The sequence below is a fragment of the Clupea harengus genome, unplaced genomic scaffold (genome assembly GCF_900700415.2).
Source record: "Clupea harengus unplaced genomic scaffold, Ch_v2.0.2, whole genome shotgun sequence".
Classification (NCBI taxonomy): Eukaryota; Metazoa; Chordata; class Actinopteri; order Clupeiformes; family Clupeidae; genus Clupea; species Clupea harengus.
The window spans coordinates 56,212-74,745 of NW_024879776.1; the positions used below are offsets into that span (position 1 = coordinate 56,212).

At 42.5% G+C, this 18,534-nt stretch overlaps 2 protein-coding genes across 2 annotated transcripts; one reads left to right on the forward strand and one right to left on the reverse strand.

Annotated features, from left to right (window-relative positions):
- Nucleotides 1–1,247: 1,247 nt before the first annotated feature.
- LOC122130349 (apoptosis-stimulating of p53 protein 2-like) lies at nt 1,248–2,495 on the forward strand. The gene is made up of 3 exons (XM_042705077.1): nt 1,248–1,291; nt 1,551–1,750; nt 2,421–2,495. The coding sequence occupies exons 1-3, from the start codon at nt 1,252–1,254 to the stop codon at nt 2,493–2,495; spliced, it is 315 nt and encodes a 104-aa protein (XP_042561011.1). The 5' UTR covers nt 1,248–1,251.
- A 1,179-nt stretch (nt 2,496–3,674) lies between these two features.
- On the reverse strand, nt 3,675–5,391 carry LOC122130350 (stonustoxin subunit beta-like). The gene is made up of 3 exons (XM_042705078.1): nt 5,295–5,391; nt 4,622–5,156; nt 3,675–3,753 (listed from the first exon to the last, which is right to left on the reverse strand). Exons 1-3 carry the CDS (start codon nt 5,389–5,391, stop codon nt 3,675–3,677), a joined length of 711 nt encoding a protein of 236 aa, XP_042561012.1.
- Between the last annotated feature and the right edge of the window lie 13,143 nt (nt 5,392–18,534).

The following is an 18,534-nucleotide window of genomic DNA, read 5'->3' on the forward strand; positions in this document are numbered from 1 at the left end:
CTGTGAGCGGGTCACTGTCTTCAATCTGACAGAAAAATTCCACCCAAGTTTCTGCTCTGCCCACCCAAATTAGTCAAGCTCAGTAGGTTCCCTTTAACTAGCTTATTTCATAGAAATGTGAGATGTCGATGTCGATGTCGATGTCGATGTAACTGTGCTCTGCGTGCGTGCGTGCGTTTAATGTGTGTGTTTTTTAGTTGCAGTGGACCATAGTGGTTGCATTCATCTGGCCCGGTGTACATTGCTGTTCCGGAAGGCAACGCCAGTGTTCATGCAGGAGGGAAGAGAAAAGTGGCCTCTGTATTAGAAAAAGAAGAGATAAGTGTCCTCTGTATTAGACAAAGAAGCGGCTGGTATCAGTTTGTCTGCTGGCCTCTACCCAGTGTGATTATGTTAACTGTTGTTCCTCTTGGTTGCTTGGTCCTCCCTGTTTCTCTGGACAGGAGCTGTTGTGCTGTATATTCACGTGTGGTGTGTAGCTTCAGGACCCTTCCCCTTCAACTAGTCCCTTCCACCGCGTTAAGCCCTAGCCCTGCTCCTTGCTTCCTTGTGTCCTCATCAACCAATCAACGTGATCACTGAAAGCAAGCTCATGCATTAGACTTGATGTCAGCCATAGCAACTGAGTCTTCCCCTTATCCTGGAAGTGATCGCATTTCCTGAAGAGGAGGCTGAGGCCGAGCTGTCCTTCAGGGAGGGGGAGAGGGAGTGTGTGTGTGTGTGTGTGTGTGTCTGTGTGTGTGTGTGTGTGTGTGTGTGTGTGTGTGTGTGTGTTGTGAGTATAAGCATCTATGCCAGTCTGGGGGAATGGTTTTCCTCCACGTCCAATGGCCACTACACCCCTGGTACTGGGACAATAATGTTGCAATATTCTTTCATCTCATATCTCTTTTGTTCTCTCCCTCCCACCTTCTATCTCTCTCTTTCCCTCTCCTTCCTTGACACCCCTATCTCCTCATTTTCTCTCTCCATTTCTCTGCCCTCTGTTTTCCCCTCCCTCTCTCTCTCTCTCTCTCTCTCTCTCTCTCTCTCTGGACCCCTCTGCACTGTGCTGCCTGCTGTAATAATGTGCAGGTGTGTAAGTTCCTGGTTGAGTCCGGGGCGGCCGTGTTTGCCGTCACCCACAGCGACATGCAGACGGCTGCTGACAAGTGTGAGGAGATGAAGGAGGGATACGCCCAGTGCTCAGAGTTCCTCTTTGGTCAGTGTGTGTGTATGTGTGTGTGTCTGTGCTTGTGTGTGTGTGAGGAGATGGAGGAGGGATACGCCCAGTGCTCACAGTTCCTCTACGGTCAGTGTGTGTGTTTGTGTGTGTGTCTGTGCTTGTGTGTGTGTGAGGAGATGGAGGAGGGATATGCCCAGTGCTCACAGTTCCTCTACGGTCAGTATGTGAGTGTGTGTGTTTTACAGGTGTTCAGGAGAAGCTGGGCATCGTGAACAGAGGGATGGTGTGTGGCCTGAGTGTATTAATGTGTGTGTGTGTGTGTATGTGTGTGTGTGTGTGTGTGTGTGTGTGTGTGTGTGTGTGTGTGTGTGTGTGTGTTTTACAGGTGTTCAGGAGAAGATGGGCATCATGAACAGAGGGGTGGTGTATGGCCTGTGGGACTATGAGGTGGAGGCTGAGGACGAGCTGTCCTTCAGGGAGGGGGACTGCATGACCATCCTGCGCAGGGAGGACCAGGAGGAGACGCAGTGGTGGTGGGCCCGCTGTGGGGACAAGGAGGGCTACATCCCCCGAAACCTGCTGGGGGTCAGTCTGTCTGTCTGTCTGTGTGTGAGATTGCTGTAGAGTAGTGTTTCCCAAACTGGGGTACGCGTACCCCCAGAGGTAAGCAAAGGAACGTAGGAGGTACGCAGGGGGAAAAAATGTGATTTGCATTTTTAAAGTGAAACAGCCCATTACATTTTCAAACTGACCTATAAATAGACATGACATCTTAAATAGTCTGAATAGCCGAGTCACAATGCCAAAAATACACTCATGTATACATTGTAGTGTTCAGCGAAATATAAAAATAGCTACAGGTAGGTTAGTCAAAACATAGGCACAACTCCCTAGCTGCAACAACTCCTTAGCTCCCTCGTCAGAATTCCACTCGCTGGTGCCCTGTGTAGAGAAGCAGGAGCTAATTCTGGTTGTTGCACGGAAATGGATAAATGGTTAAATAAATTGGTGTCTCCCCGGTCCAGAGAGACACCAACCGCTACTACTAGTAGAAGGCCTACTATCGAGGATGTACCTGCCGGCGACAGCATGGGGCGTGGGGTGGTACATAGCTGGAGACTGTATACAGTTTGGGAAACACTGCTGTAGAGTATTCATATCTATTCTTGTAGATATCAATGTGAAGATATTACTGTGTTACAGTATCACTGCTGATAATGGAGCTCATCTCTCTCTCTCTCTTTCTCTCTCACAGCTGTACCTGAGGATCAAACCCAGACAGCAGACAGAGAAGCCTAGCTTAAGAATATTATGTGGCCTATCAAACTGATACTACACACAAACACACACGTATACATTTACACACACACAGTTCAGCAGAACACTAAGAGTCAGTACAGCAAATCTTTGCTGAATGATGAAATAGTTGATGAAAGTGTGACATAAACAGGTGTGACTGTGGACGGAGAACAGCCTGAACTACACGTTATTCACTGGACTTGAGCCATTCAGCAGACTGATCAAAAGAGTTTATTTTGCTGACATTCATTGAGAAGATAAAAAACCTTGTTTTTTCCTTTGTAAAATTTGGAGAGTGGGAGAGAATGGGAGAGATAGTTTGTCACCTGCAGCATCTCTATGATCATCATGTTTTTCTTTTTCTCTATTTGAAAATGAATGTCATTTTTAAGGCCCTCATGTAGTTGAAGAGTGTGTCTGAAGACATTTGTGTAGTTTATTTATATTTCTGTGTAATTCATTTACATTGTTCCTCACACTTTATCTAATAGAGAGCGAGTAGAGAGAATGTTGATTTTGCAAAGAGCTTATCAAAATGACTGCCAACACATCCTTTGCTGCATACAAGGACAAAAAAACATACAATCAGTCTTTCATAATAAAACGGAAATGATGACAGCTTGTATGAGAGATGTATTTTCTCCAAGGTCATGTTTGGAGAGATGACATCTCTCTGAAGAAATGAAGATGATCTGTGAGAAGCCACAGAGCACAGGAGCAGCTTTCCATTTAAACGTGAAATAAACACATTTCATTCCAACACCTGCCTGAAGAGTCACTCTGGAGACAAACTCACATCTGCCTTCACTCATCTACCTGCATGCTACAGTGATGCATTGTGTGGAAATGTAACCTTACTTATTATACTACTCCAATGCATGTGATGGCCAACTCAGTTATGCATTAGACACATTGAAAAATAATATTGAAATGTATAACCTCATTTACTATTTTTGCCAATTAATTTATGCATTTGAATTTTGCACGTGGAAAAAGAACAAATTAATACTCTCTGTTTTAGCTTTAGAGAAAAAAAAAACATTGATCAACTAAAATAATGAAGACACATCCATCACCAAAAAGCCACTCCCATGTTATATTCTCTAAAAATATTTATTTTGACATTTTATTTCACGAAAAAGAGCATGTTTTATTGTCCAGTGTGCAGAACATGATGTGATTTACTCGACTCTTCAGTGTGTCCATAACATCACTCTTCACTGCTGTGAGGTTCTGTCTTACTTTTCTTCATTTTCAGCAGTCTGCATTTGCAGAAAACAACAGATACACTGAGGATAGGAACCACATACGCACATTACACAATAACTATGCCTCACACACACACACACACACACACACACTGTTAAAGGGTTAAATGTTGAGGGTCTTTAGGCACAAAAAGGCAGCATGGAGACAGAAATTCAGTGGCTTGCAATTTTTTCACCCACCACCAGGAGGTTTAGAGTATCCATGTGCAAAGACAAAGAGAAACAAAAGAAACAAACAGACTTATAATATAACTAAATCTAACAGCTGAATATGCACAGGCACTACAATAGCTTGGGTCAGATGTCCCTAAATATAGGCAGCAAAAATATAACAGGCCTCACAAATCTGAGGATGCTGGAGAAGGCAAAGCTTCCTTCTCACCACAATATGTGTGCACCCATCTGCTTCTACACACGCCAGCCAAGTTAAACCAGTTCAGGATGTCATGTGGTGATGTACAATAACAATGTTCAACACACACATACACACATTACTCAATAATTATGCCTAACACACACACATACACACACACACACACATTACAATAGAACTATGCCAAATACACACACACACACACACACACACACACACACACACACACACACACACACACCCCAGACCAGTGTTTCATTTTCAGACAAATGCAGCAAATAACTAAACCTTAAGGAAAGCAGAATACATTCTTATAACCCATATATTCAATTCAGGAAATTCACAAAATATACAAAAATGTAATATCATCATTTGCATAGTATCATCAAAGCAGTGGTGTATAAACAGAATACACATATCACTATTTCCATAGCATCACAGCATCACACATGTGTATGAATAGGAGTGGGTGACTCCTGTGTTCCTGCAGCATAGGGAGGTCATGTGATCTGGCACAGGGACACTGAGGAGCCCATATGATAAACCCCAAACCCAGGATAGAGGGGCTCAGTGAATGTGGAGTGGAACGTGTGCAGGTGGGTGAGTGTGTCAGAGGAGACGCTGTAGAAGGATAGAGTGCCGGCTAGCCAGTCCAGGTACACTGCTACTCTCCTGGAGCGGGAGGAGGGGGCAGGTATGCCAGTGCCTTTATTATTGTGCATGGCAGTGTATCTGAGAGGAGAGCACCACAGACTCCAGGACTTGTCATTACGCCCCAGCAAGCTGTCTGTGGTGCTCTCATCACTCCCCCCTTTCCTCTGGATGCTTTTATACGCCACAGCTATACGAACCCCTTCCCCACTCCACTTAGCCTCCCAGTAGCAGCTTCCAGACAGACCCTCTCTACACAACACCTGAGGCCACCTGTCAAATCTCTCTGAGTGGTCAGGATACAGCTGGTCCACTTTCACCCATGTAACCTTTCTGTTGCCCTCAGAGAGAGAGAGATGTATGTGTGCTGTGTTTGGGTCCAGTATGAGCTCACTGGCATCTGCAGAGGAGAGGAGAGAACAACATCATCAGAATATGGGGAGTGATAGCTGCTGCTGACTAACACGCACACACACACACGCGCGCACACAAGCACACGCACACGCACACGCACACGCACACGCACACGCACACTTACAAAATACAATTACATATTCAACCTGAGCCTCCAACTGGGGAAGGTGCCTGCTCTGTGGAAAACATCCTGCCTCATCCCCATCCTGAAGAAGCCGCATCCCAGTGAGCTGAATGACTTCAGGCCAGTCGCTCTTACATCACACATATCTAAGAACATGGAACGACTGTTGCTTCACAACCTCAGACCTCAGGTACGCCATGCACTTGACCCGCTGCAGTTTGCCTACCAGGAGAAGGTGGGCGTGGAAGATGCCATCGTCTACCTAATGCACAGGGCACACTCTTATCTGGACAAGGGGAAAAGTGCTGTGAGATTCATGTTCTTTGATTTCTCCAGTGCCTTTAACACCATCCAGCCCCTCCGACTGAGTGACAAGCTTGTGCAGATGGGTGTGAACGTCCACCTGGTATCCTGGATCACTGACTACCTGACGGAGAGGCCACAGTTTGTCAGGCTGAAAGACTGCGTATCTGAGACTGTGTTGTGCAGCACCGGCGCTCCACAGGGGACTGTGCTCTCATCTGTCCTGTTCACCCTATACACATCGGACTTCACCTACAACACAGAGTCATGCCACATCCAGAAGTTCTCTGATGACTCTGCTGTTGTGGAATGTATCAGGGATGGACAGGAGGGTGAGTAGGGGAGAGCGGGGTAATGTGAGACATTTTTTACATTTGCTCTCCTCTAGGCGAGCTAAATTGATATATCAGTAAAATTTACACATTTCCCATTAATTCAGGATGTCTCCTAGCAATTGAAATGATCAGAATGTCTTGAGGACAAAGGGCAGTGAAAATATGATTGTTTTAAAAAAAGTGGTCTTGTGTCTCACTTTACCCCAGCTTAGGGGTAAAGTGAGACAGACCAGAGAAATCAAGGGGGTAAAGTGAACCACTTACTTTTTCCACTTTAAAACTACCATAACAACACATGTTGTAACAGTAAGAATCCTGACAGCTAGATTGACAACCACACATTCCAAAACTAATATCGGACTAGTAACAGAATCAAGGGGATTGGTCAATTAAGCTACATTTTTTAAACACTTGAAAGTAACTCCGAACTAAATCATATACAACATAATATAATTCAAAATGTTTTTGTTAACATTCAAATGACAGATAGAACCAGTTAGATTAGAACACAGTCATGGGACCATAATCAGAACCAGCTAGAACAGCCTGGGACTCACAGGACTAGACCCACCTGGATTAGAACATCAGCCTCATACTCATTTTGTATTTGGTTGCAAAGTTAACTAGGACAAAGTCACCCACGGACAGATCTGTGTTTCCAGGATCACCTCTCTCATCCTCAAAGCTCTCTTTGTCAAACTCATCATCAAGTGGGACAGGGACAACACTCTCCTCAGAGCCGCTGTCTATGATTTTCTTTTTGGGTGCTTCCTTTTTCGGTTTTCCCTTTTCTTTGCTATTTTGCTTTTTCCCTGCCAGTTTCTTTTGTCTCTCTTCATAAGCCTTTTCTATTGTCTACTTCTCAGGAGTGTCAGTTAGGATGGCGGTCTTCACACGCTTTCTTTTGGTTTGTGCTCTGGGGGGACATTTGGGAAGTGGTAGGATTTCACGAGGAGACATATATCCAGGTCGGCTGGGAACACATGGCACATCTGAGTCAGCTGGCAAGGACATCCATGTGGACCACGTGCAGTGGATGGACCTGCATCAGCGAGTGGATCATCTGCAGCAGGTGGTTCATCTGCAGGGCGTGGACCATCCGGATCATCTGAAGTGGATGGACCACTTGGATCATCTGAAGTGGATGGACCAGTGGATGCAGGCTGCAGCTCAGGATTTGGCCGGTCTGACACCATGGATGGTGCAAACACTTCATCAGGGAAAATATCTCGGTTATATGGGAAAATCCCAGTGGACCTGAATCCAGAAGTGATATTCCGTGGTGTCACTGCTGACAAGAAGGCCTCATTCACAAGTCCTGCAATCTGGTAGATGGGGACTGTTTTGCCAGGGTTAGATCTCTCCCCACAGTGTCTCACTTTACCCCAAAGCATTTGTCTCACTTTACCCCACAGCCACTTTTTTTTAGAAAAAACAACATCTCTTAGCAATTCAGGCTAATCTTCACTAGCATCAATAACATGGTTTTATATGTTGGAAGTTCATCAACATGTATGATATAAGTTTTTCTACCTGAATCAATTTACAGTTGACTAAGCTCACATCAAGAAAATGTACTTTTACATGCAAAAAACACATTTTTGTGAAAAAACATACTTTCCACAGCACCAGCACCAACCTGGGAGGGGCTTGAAAACATAATGGTCACATGACCACAAATGTGTTCTGTTGCCTAGATACAGGGGGTGTCTCACATTACCCGGTGTCCCACATTACCCCGCTCTCCCCTACAGGAGCCTGGTGGACAACTTTGTGCAGTGGTGCAGGCATAACCACCTGCAGCTGAACACCTCTAAGACCAAGGAGATGGTGGTGGACTTTAGGAGGTCTCAGCCTCCTCTGCTACCAGTCTCCATCGAGGGGGTCAGTGTGGAGGTGGTCAACACTTACAAATACCTAGGAGTGCATCTGGACAATAAACTGGACTGGTCAGCCAACATTGATGCAATCTACAAGAAGGGTCAGAGCCGTGCTCTACTTCCTGAGGAGGTTGAGGTCCTTCAATGTCTGCAACAAACTCCTGCGCATGTTTTACCAGTCTGTGGTTGCCAGCGTCCTCTTTTATGCTGTGGTGTGCTGGGGAGGCAGCATTAAGAAGAGGGATGCGGGGCGACTAGACAGGCTGGGGAGGAAGGCGGGAGCTGTTGTGGGCACCGAACTGGACTGCCTCACAACGGTGGCGGAGAGAAGGACCCTGAGTAGGTTGCTGACTATCTTGGACAATGTCCACCACCCACTACACAGTACTCTCAACAGACAGAAGAGCATATTCAGTGGCATACTCCTGTCACTGTCATGCTCATCGGACAGGCTGAGGAAGTCATTTGTCCCCAGGGCCATTCAGCTGCATAACGCCACGCAGAAGGGGAGGGGGAGGGAGATGGACTTCTCTGTATGAGTCTACCTCAGGCTGCCCTTCTCTTCTCAGCTCTTCACTTACCATCCCACTGTCCATCCATCCCTCTACTGGCTATACTAGCCCCTTGCACAGACTGAACAACTCATATCTCTTTGCACTATCCACACACACACACACACACACACACGCATAAGAACGTTGCACTATCCTCACTTGCAGCACAAGAACACTTTCCTTGTGGACATCAACACTTTACCAATCTATGCACAATGTACCATAGGGTCAGATCCATTCCTGTATCTGTAAACACCCCACTCCCTGTGACACACACACACACATACAAACATAGAAAAAGAATACAACTACATATTCCAAGCATAACACACACACACACCCACACACACACACACCACTACCCATTCCAAACACAATACACCAATACACACACACACACTGACTACATTCCAAACACAATACACACACACACTGACTACATTCCAAACACAGCACACCAATACACACACACACACACACAATAACACAACACACACACACACACACACAAAAACACACCACTACCCACTCCAAACACAATACACACAATCACACACACACACACACACACACACACACACACACACACACACACACACACACACACACACAACCACACTACTACTGATTCTAAACAAAATACTCAAATACACACACACACTGGCTACATTCCAAACACAGCACACCAATACACACACACACACACTACATTTCAAACACAGCACACCAACACACAAACCCACACACACTCACACACAAAACACACAGACACACTACATTCCAAACACAGCATACCAATACGCAAACACACACAGCACCCCAACACACACACACACACACACACACACACACACACACACAGACAAACGCAATGGCACATTCCTTACACAATACACTAAATCACACACACACACCCAACTACACATTCCTAACACAGCACAACAATACACAGACACACTACATTCCAAATACAGTACGCCAATACACACACACAAAACCTTGCATTCCAATCACAGCACAGCATTACAAACACACACTACCTCACATTCCAAAGACACCCAGTGTGTGTGTGGCTGCCAGCCCTCTACAATACAATTGCTAAACTTTATTCATGTCTGGTGTTGTGTGTTTCAGAGGGGTCTGAATCAGTGTAAATATTTAGGTCGCAGTGATGACATATTCACTATATGGGAAAAGTATAAACTTTATAACAACATCTTTCTTTCCCTGTTCTGATGGGAAGGCATTCTTGAAAGTGGTGGTTTCTCATGACATTTGAATCAGCCTTGCATTTCCCCCAGTCCATGTATATCTAGAGATGTCAGCAGATGATTTGTGAGAAGTGACCAAGGGGAGTTGTAGAAATGAGAGGAATGATATGAAAAATCTCTTAATCAATCATCATCATCATTAGAGTTTAAATCATTCTTTATTCAGAGAAGAGAGGAGATATGTGTTGGTAACGAATGATGAAAGGGAATGTGATTTGCTGAAACTAGATACTGTGTAATTGTTAGTGTGACAAACACTGTATAAAAGTTCATTGTTTTCTGTGATCGGGGCCTTCAGTTAACATCTCATCTGATCTGTCATACGTCAACTAGTTTAGTACGAAATGTTGTTTTGTTTACCATGTGTTGTCCTGACATAAACACGTGAACAACTCAATTTAGGTTTGATGCAAAAACGATGGACTTAACCAGCAGATTTTTTGTTTAAAGTGGCAGTTCACCATTAATCAGTGTCGGCCTATGTCATCGTATAGTACTTATCTTTTCAACTGAGTGTTAAAAAGACTCTCAGTACATAGTACTAAGTACACAAATTAACTACAGATGATTATTTATTTAAATAATGCTTGTCTGTACTTATTAGTGTATTTGCTATTTATTATAAGTAAAGAATACAAAATATAGGTAAATGTATTATTATACGGCGACAATAGAATATAGCAAACTCTTTTCAATAATGTGTAGTAAATGAAACGACAAGTTAGTGAAAACAATGTCATACGTTGCAAACAGAATGGGTATTTTTATCTTGTGGTATATGATTATCACGCCAGCGCTGAGCTTCTGCTCCTGCCATGCCCTGCTCCTGCCACGCCCCCTCCTGATTCACCTTCCCAGTCCCCTGATTGGCTGATTACCTGCACCTGTCACTCTCTCCACTATATAAACTCCTCAATCCCCTCACTTCCCTGTCTGGCCTCATTTTAAAAGGACTAAACTCCAGAAGTTTTAAGCTCCGAACTCTTCAACTCCTGCGATCGTTCCTGTCTTCCTCCCCGACTTACAGGTCATTCTAATTATCTGCGTCCTCTCCCTAGCTCCCGTGTTCCAGCGTTCCCGTGCCTTGTTTACCTTATTTTTTCCCCATTAAATCTTTGCTTTTGTGTTCTCCCTGTTATATCCCCTGTGTCCCCCTGTACTGGCTGTTTCCAATCAAATCAATCCATTCAGGTCTCTGAGTCGCTTGAAGACCGTCACAATGATGATATGAATTGATCTGAAGAAACATAGTAGGTAAAAGTTGATGCACTGATGTGAAGTCATAGAGCTGACTTTATTTTACACCAATGAACAATTTTGGGTAGAAGTAACCTACTTACATCGCATTCTCTGTACTTTCCCAAATAATGCATTTGGATGCATCCCCCCCACTCCGAGGAGTGTTAAAAATGCTTTGTAAACATCTTAATCTTACTTTATAGATGTATGAAGAGCTGAACACTTCCCAAATTATTTGATATTGGAAATGAAAGCCTTGGGCTCATTAATTGCTGTGACCCTGACACACACAAAGGCACACAGACACACACAGACTAACACACAAACACACACACACACCTATCCATTGGTGAAGTGTGCAGTGGTAACAGCTACAACAGGCATAACACTCAGTGAAGACAGACTACAGACTGAACACACAGAACATATGTCTGTGAATGATCCCATTCATAGAGTTACTGAATTAACCATTACGACTTACATCTCAGCAAACGTGGTCGAGCTCTGCTTACTGAAGCATGATCAGTTCTGTAACAGAAACACACGGTCACACATACTGTATACTCTTCTAAAACAGAAAAGATCTGCCATTTTTTTCATTTGAATAGTTAATAGTTAGTAGATAACTACATGATTAAATTATAATTTAACCCTCCTATTATGTTCAAATTTTACCCACATCTATTATGCTTGGGGTCAATTTGACCCCAGCAATTTAAACCTCCAAAAAATTATTATAATTCTTTTTTTTTACCCAAGTTTTTGTGTCAGGTACATTAGGTTTGTTTGTTGACTACCTAAATAGCCCTTAAAAATAAAACAATACCCCCACCCACCCTCTTTATACATCCAGAATACATGTTACGCGACTATGGAGAAATATGCAGATCCCCTTAAAATCTCACTGATTGACCTAAAATTGGAAAGAGATATCCTTCTGGTGTTTTTATGGCTTCATATTATTTCTAAGTACATATTGTTGCTATCTATAACATTTGGAGTAAAAAACTATTTCTTTTATCAAGAAAAGTAACAATATGATGAAAAAAGTACAGGACATTGAAAACATATCATCATGTTAATTTTGTCTTTACCCAGTTGTCCCCATTAAATTAGGAAAAGTCATTAAATATGAAGCAAAAAAAATGATGTCAAACATTTATTTAGAGACGTTAAACATTGAATGGGGTCAAATTGACCCCAAACATAATAGGAGGGTTAAGGAAAGATACATATGTATTCTTGTAAGAAGAATGATATTTCTGATAAATCTACTTAAAATGGCTATAGGAGCAATGGTGAATATTTTATTGCATTGAATGCTGCTGTATTTTGCACTGGTGCTCTTAGTTTAATTATGTGAAGGAAGGCAGTCAGGCTAAGATAGACCTTAACATTTGACACCAGAGAAACAAGGACAAAGGAACAAAGGAATCAGGAAGATGTAGAGTAAATATAGGGCCTCATTCTCGAACATTTTCTGAAGTTTCTTCTGAAATGTTCCTTACGGGCTTCGGAAAAACAACGTAAGAAAAAGACATCCGACAAATTCATGAACGCTTGAAAGTGTGTTCCTACGCAGCAGAAGTGTTCTGAGCTGTGCTCCACCGGAAGAGTTTTCTTAAATTGAAAGCGCGTTCTCGTGCTCCTGAATTTGCATACATACACGCCCCGCCAGCTCCTTATAAGGGCACGCAACCGTAGTGACGTGTGCAGTCGGAATCGACCGAATCTACACGAAAGCAACTCGTAAACGACTCATGTCAAAGCGGAAAGCGAGCACCGCGTCGAGTAAACGCAGATCTAACTTCAACGGTGCAGAGGTGGACCGTTGCAGGATGTAGATGTGTCCATTCTATTCCACTATAGCTATATCAACGTGATTGAGTTTAGTGCTTATTTATTTATTCACTTACATTTGCAGTGTTCGTGTACATTCACATTTATATTTAGTCATTTAGCAGACGCTTTTGTCCAAAGCGACGTAGGCTACAAGGGAGAGAACAGTCAAGCTACGAGCAATAGAGACCTAGTGTAACAATAAATACTACTTTACATAAGAAATAGAAAAACGAAATAGAAAATAAAAACGAAGTGCAGGAATGTAACTGCTGTAAGTGCAAGTTAAGCACTAGTCGAAGTGCCAGTTAGGAAGGGAGGTGCTCTCTGAAGAGTTGGGTCTTCAAAAGCTTCTTAAAGGTAGAGAGGGACGCCCCTGCTCTGGTAGTGCTAGGCAGTTTGTTCCACCAACGTGGAACTACAAATGAAAATTCTGGATTGCCGTACTTGCACAGACGGCAGTGCCAAATGACGCTCACTAGACGAGCGCAGCATTCTGGTGTAGTCCTTTTATTTATTTCATGACATCACGGTGCCTCGTAGAATCATGACTATACATGTGAAACGTAATTGTTAATGATACAAATATTCTCGTAATTATTATTATTATAATTACTTTAATCCGAGGATGTCTGCAGAGTTGATGTGAACGCAATCACCAACGATTTCTCACAAATTCATTAACACTTCTAACACGGAGAGTTTTCTTAAAAGCGATTCCTCAAAAAACGACAAGATGGCCCCGTTTTTTAAGGAATCGCATTTGAGAAAACTCTGGCCGAGTTAAGACTGAAATCAAATCAAATCAAATCCCAGGTGAGAAAACTTTCAGAAAAAATCCCTTCTTAAATTCTTCTGAACTGCGTTCGAGAATGAGGCCCATAGTTCTTTATGCCTATTTTGCCAATTTCTTGCCTAATTGGGAATAGTTTTTACCTTTACCAACTGCCTATTCATTGACTAATCCCTTTGCTACGTATCATTTATTTGGACTTCTGGATTCCTTTGGAGTCCACTTACCTGCCTGACCGCTAATCCTCGCATTATTTATCTGGACCACTTTGCAAAAGGGACAGTTTATATTCATTTGCAATATTGGACACTGTATCAAAGAAGTGATCTACATCTAAGTTGATAAAGTTGCTATTTAAATACATCTTCGAACATACATCACTACACTAGGTATGAAGAAACTGATTTGATCTCACACGAATAATGCAGAAAAGTACAATATTTGGATTTCTTTCTACGCTTACTTAAGCTTCTCCAGTTTACAGGCAGGATCCTCCAGTTTAACAGATAACAGCTTCAGTCCTGATTCTCCGGGATGATTGTAGCTCAGATCCAGCTCTTTTAGGTGGGAGGGGTTTGAAGAAAGAGCTGATGCCAGACAAATACAACCCTTTTCTGAGATGAGACAATCAGAGAGCCTAAGAGAGAGAGAGAGAGAGAGAGAGAGAGAGAGAGAGAGAGAGAGTTGTACAATTTGATATGATCCAAAAACTAGTCAGGAACAGGTGTAAAATGGAGACAGAGATGGAGATATCCAGTAAAATAGTACACACGACTTCATTCTCCAAGTTAAACAGAAAAATGTCCTTATCAGCATATCTTTTCAGTACCTACATTACTTAATTGTACAGGTAGTCATTACTGAAAAAAAAGATTTGTATCAAAAGCAATACAAATTTAAATATGAATGAGCTACAGAAACACTTTTAACTAGGACTGATGTTTTCAAAGAAAATGCTCTGGTGCCCTTTAAAATAGTGGTTCCGAACAGGGGGACCAGGGCCCAATAGGGCAACTCAGGGAGCTGTAAGGGCGGCCTTAAGATGATAGGAAATTATTAAAAACACTGAAGTACATGGACATTTGTATGCATAGCTTTTAAAATATACAAACTCATTCATATTCAAAATGAGATTAGAATGAGTCATGAAACATTTGGCATTCATATTTTGTGTTTTAAGTGAATTGTGGCCCATTATTGAATGCTTCAGTCACAAAACCAAAGTAATGTTTATGTGTGCGTTCTCTGCACTCTGTCTCACACCGTGTTTATTAGCATTCAAATGGCTTTTGTGAGGATTCAGGTTCTCCTGAACTCCTTCCCCAAGAGGTAGTGTCACCACTCCCCTGTGTACTACCATATGACTGACTGGTGTAAATGGTAGCACCTTCTTACTGTTAAGTAGGCCATTCTCTGAGCAACAAAGTTTGATGGTGTCTCCATGCTGACACCAACCTCACTGTCTGCAGTAAGCAGTGGTGACTAGACAGTCCCTAAGAGAAAAAGCTGAACTCCTGGGCCTTTGTCCCTCTTCTAGGCAAAAAACACAGGTGCCATGATTTGTTTAAAGTAATATGGAAAGCTGTTGATCCTGTGTATTCATTTTGGAGGCTGCAGTTTAAGGTGTTGTTTAATTATATTACATTGCAGGCCTACTTACACTTGTTTCTATTATTTTTGACCAGCCTATTTCAATCAGTGAGGCTAGCCAAAATTCAATACAGTTTAACACAACCACAAACTACATCCTTCAAAATGATTGCATAGTTGAATCGGCACCTCTCATAAAGTTAACATTAGAATAATCATGAAGGAGGATTTATTGAAGGGCTGTTGCACTAGACTGCATTCGTTTTCACTAAGTGTTCATGATCAACTGGCAACTGAGTGTATGTTCTCATGGTTAAATGCAAACCCATTAAAACTTGTATATAGGCCGTAAGTATTGTTGACAGCAATAATGTTTCATATCACGATGAAACCGTTTTTGAGAAAATATCAGGGCATAATTATTCCATTCCATTATTGGGATACGGTATTCTTGCTGTTTGCCTGGCCACATTTGTATTCATGCCATTTTAAAAGCTACTTCAGACACACAATGTCAGCTTCAATGGTTTTTCAGCCCCAACAAGTGGCCAGAAGATGTCGCTGTTGCAATTCATTTCTATGTTCCAGTCACACAATAACTTTTAATAGTGCACCTCTGTGGATCTGGGGCCCGTTCGTCGTAGGGTTGAAGCTAAGTTAATCAATTGGCCTTTTAGCCCGTTAAGATTAGCGAGCTGATTGAGAACAGCAAATATCGGTTCGTTAACGGCTGATCCGCATCCAAATCATGTGGTTAATTTCAACCAGGCTAAACTTATCATGGCATTTGCGCGTGCACGTCCTACTTCAAAAGGCAGGAACGGTCGATCAACAAAACCATGATTTACTAACGGTATAATGGTTCTAAACTCAAAGAAAAGGGCTCTTTTTTTCTCCGCTGGCGAGCAGGAGATGAACATGAACGCTTATGAAAAATACAAGACCATAATCATGGCAAAATTCCACACCGCCACCGCTGTGAGAGCAAGGTGTGTTGGGATGTTTATAGGGTGATATCTATGTATGAATACCTGACGGCAAGTGTCAACTGGTACAGAGGTTTCCTCTACCGGCTCGAATCTGCAAGGTTGCTATTTCGAATCCCCTCACCTCCTTCCTCAATGTAGTTTTACATTTCCTTGTAAGTCGCTTTGAATAAAAGCGTCTGTTAAATGACTAAATGTATTAATAACAAATGCAATAAATTGAAGCAGTGAAAATAAATTGTCTGTATTTCTCTCTATTCTTAGCATGAGTCCACCTTAATCATTTTCTACAATAATGATATGCTATGCTGTACTAATAACACTCATATAATTATGAGTGCTTTGTTCTCCGCATCACCAACACTACAAAAATGTACCACTCGCAAAAAAGCGCAAGACAGTCAATGTTCGACTGTAGTGTTTGCAATAAATGACTCGAAAAGGTCTTGTAAATTAATTATTCCTTGTCGGCTGAATCGGTAGCGCTCATACAAGAACTCATCATAATGGAATAATGGATCTTGGCGATCGCAAAGAAATTTCTCCCTACGCTAATCTAACTATCTAATATCAGTCCTTGGTCAATGGGATCCATCCTTTTTCCGGGGGTGTGGCAAGCTTATCCAGCTACACTTAAGTTAGCCTGCGCTGGAGCAGGTTAGTGCTAATTGATATGTTACTATGGTGATTTATCGAAAGTTGCTTCCACGAACCAAAAAAAGGGGCGTTTTTTATCTTAGCCTGGAAATTAGCTCGCTAAACCGCTTAGCGAGCTACGACGAATACCCCCCTGTACTGGTTCCTCCCGCCTCCTCCCCCATCCATTCTCAGAATATACTGATAGTATTATTAGAATATAGTATGCGAAAATATTCAACACTATACTATTTTGATACAAATTACATAACCATTTAATAAGGCCAATCAAATACAAATGATAAAATACTATTCTGCATTTTAAATATATATTTTACATACATCTAGTAATACTGCCCATCCCTGGTACATCCACCTTTTATGATAAGGGATCACCCAAAGTGCTCTATGTAACCAGTAAACTGTCTAGCCTTTTGCTGTTAATCGTGTCACATTATCTCTGCCTCGCCAATGTGTTTCTGTTTTCCATTTGCATGTCCATGTAGGTGGGCTATCTCCCGGGCCTTTCTGTGTGGAGTTTGCATGTTCTCCCCGTGTTCACAAGGGGTTTCCTACTCTAAGGACCCCAACAGAAAAAACATGCAAAATAACAGAACACATGTTCATCCCTGACCAAAGATGGACAGTTCACTTCACTTGGTCCCCGGGCGCTACAAGCTGCCCACTGCTCCTGGGGGGTCCTTGAGGAAGGACGTCCAGGATGGGAAAAAGCAGAAAATAAATTCACCGCGACCTCAGGCCTACCTGCGTGTGTGTGTCCTGTGTCGCCTCCATATATGCACGTTTGTGTTCCAGTGTGTCGTGTGTGCCATTAAAAAACCTGACAAAGGTCTTAATTAATTAATCCCATGAACTGTAGAGGTATCTGAATAGGCTAAAATGAACCTATCTTGTTGTGCAAATGTAGATAAGTTGCTAAATGGATCTGTTTCAGTCCCACAGCTGTGTTCTGCTTATACCACTGCCTTTCATACACAAACAACTGATAATGTTAAAAAAAACTGAAAAATGATGCTCCACGCTGGTCTAGGTAGGGGCCTTGTCTCTACCTACACTATCTCTCCAACTAAAAGGAACCTTCCTGCAGGTGTATATGTCAGGATCCTGCTCTGTCTTCGTTTTGTGTTTCATTGTTCCCGTGCTTTCCCCTGTTTGTTTATTTTGTCAAAAGCAATACAAATTTAAATATGCTTGTTGTGTTGTGTTGTCAGGCCATGTGTCTTTGTCCTGAGACTCCGCCCCCACCTGCCCTCTGCCACTTCCTGTGTTTTCCCTCACTTGTTCCCAATCATCACCCTGTTTGTTTGCCTGATTCGTTTTACCTGTGTCTTGTTGTCTAGTTTCCCCTTTGGTATTTCAGTTCAGTTTCGCGTGGATTTGTCAGTTTTTGCATGGTGAGAGATTCTGTCTGTTTAGCTGTGTGCTTTCCTGTATCCCTTCTCTGCCTTGCTTCCATGTTGTTCGTGTTTTTGCTCTGTCTGTGTTTGGGTCCCTATGCTGGGATCTTCTGTGTTTCGGTGATTTTTGAGTTTTTGCCTATTTGATCTCTTGTGTTTTACCTTTTTTTAAATAAATCCTAAGTTTTGTCTGCATCTGGGTCCTGTCCTGAAAACCTTGACAGTATATATACGGACTAATACCTCTGCTCACTCTGGGAGAAGCACCTTCTACCTAATGGTGAGCTGCCTTTTGCTGTACCTTTAATCGTGTCGCATTATCTCTGCCACGCCCATTGGTTCTCTTGTTCCATCTGCAATACATATGGAAGCTACACTTGATCTGAAGTCACTGTC

Excerpts from the sequence above, each read along its gene's own strand:
- LOC122130350 (XM_042705078.1), bottom strand. The coding sequence starts at position 5,391 with ATGCGGCTTCTTCAGGATGGGGATGAGGCAGGATGTTTTCCACAGAGC. Across the intron at positions 5,157-5,294 it reads TGAATATGTAATTGTATTTT|ATGCCAGTGAGCTCATACTG; the intron begins GTAAGTGTGCGT and ends TCTCCTCTGCAG. Across the intron at positions 3,754-4,621 it reads ATGGGCTCCTCAGTGTCCCT|TGTATCTGTTGTTTTCTGCA; the intron begins GTGCCAGATCAC and ends TCCTATCCTCAG.
- LOC122130349 (XM_042705077.1), top strand. The coding sequence starts at position 1,252 with ATGGAGGAGGGATACGCCCAGTGCTCACAGTTCCTCTACG. Across the intron at positions 1,292-1,550 it reads GTGCTCACAGTTCCTCTACG|GTGTTCAGGAGAAGATGGGC; the intron begins GTCAGTGTGTGT and ends TGTGTTTTACAG. Across the intron at positions 1,751-2,420 it reads TCCCCCGAAACCTGCTGGGG|CTGTACCTGAGGATCAAACC; the intron begins GTCAGTCTGTCT and ends TCTCTCTCACAG.